This window comes from Penaeus japonicus, unplaced genomic scaffold, assembly GCF_977035675.1.
Source record: "Penaeus japonicus unplaced genomic scaffold, GWHDUDI00000001_assembly GWHDUDI00000026, whole genome shotgun sequence".
NCBI lineage: Eukaryota > Metazoa > Arthropoda > Malacostraca > Decapoda > Penaeidae > Penaeus > Penaeus japonicus.
In genome coordinates, this window is record NW_028234428.1 from 9002695 (window position 1) to 9010194 (window position 7500).

General features: G+C 42.0%; 1 protein-coding gene across 2 annotated transcripts in view; it reads right to left on the bottom strand.

Moving 5' to 3' along the window:
• Positions 1–530: 530 nt before the first annotated feature.
• LOC122243644 (uncharacterized) overlaps positions 531–7500 on the bottom strand; it is a 95579-nt gene continuing 88609 nt past the window's right edge. For both annotated transcript variants that reach the window (XM_086551953.1, XM_086551951.1), the window contains exons 3-7: positions 7182–7340; positions 5134–6754; positions 4676–4777; positions 1033–1236; positions 531–762 (exon numbers count right to left, since the gene is read on the bottom strand). In XM_086551953.1, coding sequence (XP_086408079.1) covers positions 624–762; positions 1033–1236; positions 4676–4777; positions 5134–6754; positions 7182–7340 — 2225 coding nt within the window. In that variant the 3' untranslated portion in view covers positions 531–623. The remainder of the gene's footprint in view (positions 763–1032; positions 1237–4675; positions 4778–5133; positions 6755–7181; positions 7341–7500) is intronic.

Consider the following 7500-nt stretch of genomic DNA (forward strand, 5'->3'; position numbering starts at 1 on the left):
TGCATGATTCTACCTTTGTGACATTAGTGACTTCTATACGACAGACAATATCCCGCAAATCACATTTCGTTCTTGAAGAACTGAATTACTATCTGCCATTTAACAATTAACCACTATTCGAGTTTCTACCGATGACTAAGCAATACAAATATAACTTTGTGAGGCAATCCTTGTGTTCAGTCAAACAAAAAAGCGTTCGTTTTTTCCGTTTTTCTCATTTCTTCACCCTCCATTTAACACAACACATTTTGTTAAACGTCATCTTGGTTCACCGTTCATTATTCCTATTTAGTATTTTGTCATTTAAATGAAAGAAAGAGAAAAAAAAAGAAAACAAGGGCGACATGGCAACAGCTCATTCTCTGAATCCCTCTCTCCTCTGCCTGCTGCCTCCTGTGCTGCGCACCACAGCACGAGAGCGAGAAGTCGAGTCGAGGATCACGAAGGCCCACGCCATTCTTACCATTCTAACCAGGAGGAGGAGAGGAATCGCAAAAGGCGGAAGGAGAAGGCCTGTGTCGATAATCTGCTCGCCTTCCCTCCACTTCTCCTGGAGGATCGCGTGCTGAAATGTCTTGGAGCGAGTCCTTCGCCAACACAGCGGAGTGAGGCCGCCTTGGGAGTCAGTTCCCGCTGAGGTAGGCGGAGTAGAGCTTTCTGGTCTTCTCCTGAACCCATGGGCGTTCTAGCGACTGCGAACGAGGCACGCCCACGCCCACTCGTACGGAAGTCCTCACTTCGTCCCGCTTCCGTCGGCACCATCTGGAATGATTTTTTTTTTTACAAACACGTAGAAAGATGAGATTGAAAATAGTTATGAGCAGGTCTATGGCCATGAGAGTCGAATAAAAAAGACGGACATTTGACTGATACAATTGTTATCATGTCATCAGTGCGAAAATGATTAAAAAAAATTGTGATGCTAAAGAAAAGGACATATTTGATCTTAAATCTAATCCGTTCTCGAATCGGTCAATGAAACCGACAATGACGTAAAAAGATCCCGGACCCCTTAGCGCCCACTCGACTCACTCCTTATAGGCCACCTCGCACTCGGCCTTCGTCCTCGCGTAGCGGCTCTGGTCCTCGATGCGCCGCCGCTCGCCGCGCATCTTCTTCTCGAGTCTCAGCTGCTCCCTCTTGCGGGACAGCCACGCTTGGAACGCTTCCTCGGCCCGCGCGCGCCGCTCCGCCACCTCCGAGCTGCTCCGGCCGCCGCTGACCTTCGTGCTCTGCCTGGGGGGAGAGGGAGGGAGGGAGGGGGTTAGTGGGGAGGGATGAGGGAAGGAGTGGGTGTCCGGGATAGTGGATGAGTATGGTGGATGGAGCTGAGGGGGCTGAGGGGGATGAGGGGACTCAAGGAACGCGGGTGAGTGATGGGGGACGGGATGAGGAATGGGGTGAAGGATAGAGACGTACCATGGAAGTGTGAGATGCGATGCGGGATGACTGAGGGAGATGAAGTGAGGAGTCGGAGATGAAGTGGATATGAGGACAGAGAGTGGAGGAAGTATGAGGTATTGGAGGGAGGAGGAGCGGAGGAGGAGGCACACTATGAAAGCTTAGAGATGAGCAGAAAGGAAGAATTCTCGATATCACCTACACGCCGAAATCCTTTGACACTAATCCTTCGCGCATCAACCCGTTAAAGATACAGATTTTGTCTCTTGTTGAAAAATCTTATTCATGAAACTGAATATCTTAACAAATCAGGAGACGAATTTGACACATTCTGATAATAGTCTTCATAGGAAATACATTTATAAAGACTGAAATAGGTTAGATTTATATCTTACGTTGTTAAGATATTCATACCTTTCTTCTACATTCTTTCATTCTTCTTTTCTTCTCTGTCTCTTCTATAAACTCCTACATGACAATTATTTTGTTCTTGACGATAGACAATAAAGATAATAAGATTAAATCCTCATGTATTTGTCTATAACTAACTGTCTTTAGATATTCATTTATATCTCTATCTAGATCTCCTCATATAACAGCTTCGATTTGACCATTATTATTAATAATAGTAATGATATTAATGAAAATAATGATATAAAATGATAATAATGATAACAATAGCAATGACAATAATAGTAACAATTATATTGCTGATGATAATGATAATAATGATGAAAATAAGGCTAATAATCATTGCATTAATAATAATGTTGAAGTAGTTATTATTTTCTGTTATTATTGTCGTTATCATTGTTATTATTATCAATATCGTGACTAATATAATTATCATTGTCATTATTATGAATAATATTGTTATTACTATCATTATTATTGCCATTATCATTATTATTATTAGCATTATCATGATTTTTGTCGTCATCATCATAATTATTTTTGATCATTTTTTTCATTATCATTATTATTAACATTATCATTAGTATCATTATCATCAATATTTTCATCATTATTATCATCATTATTTTCATCATTATTATCATCATTACTATCATCATCATTGTTGTTGTCATTGTTACTATTATTATTATTATTATCATTTTCTTTATCATTGTCATCATTATTACTATCATTATTAGTATTATTACTATTATCATCATTGTCTTCATCACTATTATAATCACTACTATTATTATTATTGTCATTGTTATCACTGTTATTATCATTATCATTATTATCATTATCATTACTATTATCAGTATTATTAACAGCATAATTAACATTATTATTACTATCATTATCGTTACCTACTAATATCATTATTTTTACTATTATTATCACTATCATTATCCTTATTATTTCTATCATCATTACCGTTGTTATAATCTTTATGCTTATCATCATCACAATTGTCATCATTATCATTATTCGTATAATTATTGTTACCATTAATATAGCATCATAATTATTATACTACGTAAAAAAGATACTTTATTTTGTCTTTGGTCAGTAAGTATCATTTCCTAAATGCTTCTGCCTAGAAAGCAAAGATAATGTCTATCTTTCCATTCAGACTTTGCTTTTATGCCCTGGACAGCGATATCTTGAGACTGGCCTATTACCCCGTACATTCTAGACATATGCAGTGCTGAGCTGCTGAATTTCTAGCACTCTCAAGAACTTTCTAGAAGTTTCAAGAATATTCGAGAAGTTTCTAAACGTTTCAAGATATCTTTTTAGAACGTGCTGATAGCAAAGATGAAGTATAGCTCAACGGTTTAGTTATCGGAGACTTCAAAATTATATTATTCTTGATGAGTTTCCAAAGCGGCGTTACAAATTTCCCAAGTTATCTTTGCTTTTGGGACAACAGGGACCATACGACATGCTACCATAGGCTAGATTGGCCACAGCTGGCCAAGTTTAGTCAAAAGGGGGTAAATGGTAGACCCCCAGAAGGTATTATTACCACCACAGCAATTGGAATTGGGCCTTATGAAACAATGTGTCACAGCTCTCGATAAAGAGTTCGAAACCTTCAAGTACATTCAAAATTTCTTTCCTAAGCTATCCGAAGCAAAAGTGAAAACCGGTGTCTTTGGTTGGACCACAAATAAGGAAGAAGATCATGGGGTGCCAGGAATTCTTCCCTCGGAAACTCACTAGGACAGCGGAAGCAGGTGGAACAGCTTTGCCGAAGGACTCCCTAAAGGAATCTCAAGGCCGAACTCTATGCGGAGTTTTTTGAGTCCCTGGTGAAGGACTACGGCAAAAGAGGCTACAGGATGTTCCTCTCGATCCAGATCCTTGACGTTCATCTTAATATATTCATGAACATGGGAGGATATTCGGAGGAGCAGGTCAGCGAGGACTTCCACCTGGATATACTGGACTTTGAACGCCGCTACCAAGGATTGTATATTTGGGGCTGATTCATAAAAGTAACTTGCAATGATACCGTAAATCGTGAAAAACTACTTTTTTTCTCTCTTGTATGATTCTATGATAAATATATGCTGCTTTTGAATTACTGTTTTGCTCTGACGTTTTGTGAGAGAAAATATTCGTATTCCCCAGTTTCCCCAAAGGGAATGGGTAAATAAAATTTTAAAAAATCGTTATCCTGGTCATAAAAGCAAAGTTTGTGGGTAATATTAGCCATTTTTCGTACATTTTAGGAGTTAGCACATAGCAAATAACAGTATCATCAATGTCATTATCATCATAATCATCACTGACATTACTACTATTATTAACATTATTATCATGATCGTTGGGAGGGCGATGCCCCCACCCCCTCCCCCCCGTGAGCGGTGCTTTAAGGGGCACAGTTTCATAACAGGTACAAAAAGGCATAATTTTTGCAGGTAACAACCTTGCTTATACTGAATATCTACCAATTTTACGCAGCAATTTTCCCTTAGACACTTCATGCCATCCCCACCCGTCGGGCCTAATACCGTCGCTATTGTTGGCAAGCTCTAACTAACAGCAATATAAGTGCACTCTAGACATCGCAAGAATCATCATCATTATTGTTATTGAGGTTGACATTGTTATTATCATCATTATGATTAACTATGATAACTATTGATAGTAATTATGATTCACAGTGCCACTAATAATAATAACAATGACAAATAGACGAGTATCCCCATGAAATCGTTGAAAAGAACATTTTCTGAAAAGAATGAAAAGAGAATGGTTAGAGCATCACGCCATGCACAGCAAAATCCCCACTTGGACCGTAATTTTTTACTTTTTCGCAAGAGCAGCCTGTCTGTTCTTCTGATGCAGCCACGCCTTAAACACTGCCTCGTTCTGCCTTTTCCTGTCCTCGGTCTCCTCTGCCGCTGCCGCCCTGAGGAAGTAGATGTGTGATTTAGGTAATAAGTAGGATAATGGTATTTCAGAATGAGCAAAGGAAGGAATGGTGTGTGTGGAGAGGGGGGGGAGTGGAGGGGGGTGTAGGTGTGGGTGTGTGTTTCTCTGTGTGTGTGTGTGTGTGTGTGGGTGGGTGGGAGTGTGTGTGTGTGTGTGTGTGTGTGTGGGTGGGTGGGTGGATGGATGGGTGGGAGGGTGTGTGTGTAGGTGGGTGGGTGAGTATATATGTGTGTCTGTGCACGATTTCTTATGTTCGTATTACATCAACCTTAATCCTTGAATAATTATACAAATATGGCCACCCGTTCGCTCTCCTCGTTTCCCTTCACCCACCGATGGAGATCCGAGGCGCTCGCAGCTTTCCTGACCCGGTGCTGCGGCGCTGTTCTCACAGCAGGAGGAGTCTGTCCAGAGCGTGCGACTGCTGCCGGCGACGGAGTGATGGGCGTGAGGGAGAGGCCTTGGTGGGTGTTGGCAGGCACCTTGACAGGGCTGCTGCTGACCCCTCTCTTGGCGCGTCCTGATGCAGGGCTTTTGTGCTGGGTGGGGCGGACGGGCCCGCCCATGGGAGTACGAGTGCGTCCCCTGGAGGTCGAGGAGGAGGAGGAAGAGGCGGAAGAGGAATTGCCCGCCGACGAGGGAGGAGATGAAGAAGAAGAAGAGGCCGAAGAAGAAGGGGAATGCGAGGAGAAGGTAGAAGCAGGAAAGAGAGAGCCGTGACCGGAGCGAGACGCGGGTCGAGAGGAGTTTTTGTACTTTCCGCCTTCCGTCGTTCGCATGGAGCCCAGCTTGTCTGAGGACAGGAGCGCCGGCTTGATGGTCGGCGGGCAGGCTGAGCTCCTCTTGAGCTTGGTTCTGCCCGCGGGAGCTTTCGTCGCGTCAGAGGGCGACTGACTCTCAGCGCGCTTCTTGCCCCGCTCGCTGGACGACGTTGCTGACGTTTTCCTGGAGGCGCTTTGGTCCTTCCTGCTCTTGTGGCCTTGCTTCTGGAGTCCCTTGCTCTCTTGGCTCTCCCTCCTGCCGGGGCTGTCATCCGCGGTCTCTCTCGCTTGGGCTCTAACTGGGACCTCCTTCGGCTTCTCAATCTTGTCTCTCGACTGACGTGGAGAGACCGGCATCTGAACAGCGATACGCGGGGATGAAGTTTTGACCTCCTCCTCCGTGTCCTTTGAGCATGATGTATCATCCTGGATGTCCTCGAAGTCGTCCTCATACTCGTAACAGGCAAAGTCGGCTCCGTTCTTGGCCGGTAAAGATTCATTTTGTTCGACATTTTCTTTAGACCCTCTCCTTTCAAAGAGGCTTTCGGATTCTCCCTCTATTACTTCATCAACTTCCTGGAAATCCTCGTTAACACCATCGCCTAAACTACTGAAACCCTTTTCTACGTGTATTCTATCACTAACTTCTACTAACGACATGGAACCGCTTCTCACTTCAGGCACATCATGATTGACAGAGTCACCCCTTAAAGAAGTTTGATCTGACAAAGATTCGTTTTCTTTCATAAAGGTTTCCAGGTCAGCCAGTCCAGAGTCGTCCACTTTTAAAAGCGTTTTCTCACAAGGAATCTGTACGTTGGAGATGATCTGCTCCGAGGAGCCTTTACTCTTAGAAAGATTCAGGTGCGTGTCCTCGCGGTTATTTCCTAGGTTGAGTTTTGGTACATTTTTTCTCGCGTCATTCTGATGCTTTTCCCCACCTATTAAGAAGGAGTTAGTGTCACCGGAATCGAAATTGGTGTAATTCTTAATGATATCATTCCCGCTGCCCAAACCGTTTCTAACACTTTTATAATCACAGTTATCCTGCACAAAGTCATTACTGAAGTCGATCACATTCACGTTCCCTCCCAAGACCTCCTTGACCTCAGACGTGAGAGAGGTCAGTCCGTCGTCCTCTTCCTCGGCGTCATACAAGATGTCTGACGAGTCGCCGTAGCCGTCATCAGAATCTGGAGACACGAAAATGTTTTCATCAACTACACTTGAATCTGGTCATTATTTTTTCATTTCTAATCAACTACACTTAAATTTGGTTATAGTATGATACATTAACTCACTTCATCATTATTCATCTCCAATAACATCTAATAATATTTATCTGAAGTTGGACTTTGTATACAAAGATTGGTGTATATATCATTTTTATAATACTTGAACAAGTATCTTCTATGTACCTGTAACTGGGGCATCATTTCTAATCACTTGAGTTATTTATTTATTTATTTATTTTTTACTTGAATGCATCAAATTGTGCTACTGTGATTAAACTCGCCTTACAGGATAAACCGAAATAGAATTAACAAAGTCTCCCTAGAAACAAAATAGAAAACGATTTTTTAACTATTAAAGAAAATGAAACTTTTAGGGGTAACTCACCTGATGGGTAATACTCTCGAGGAGACTGATAATCTGCGATAACATCCCTGAATCGGATGGTTATCGCACGATCGCATTCTGCAGGTGTCGGGTCCTCCAACAGCGCACGATTGACCTCTTTCAACCTCTCCGTCATGTCATAAGGAGCAATATCTACATCTGTAAATATTTCGTGAAAATAGAATCTCGAAAGAATATGTGAATTGTTGTGTTTACTTTGGTTTTAAAAAATATACGTGTTTATTATGATATGATGTGCGTTATTATTATTATTACTAGTAGTAGTAGTAGTATAATTATTTCCATTATCATCATCATC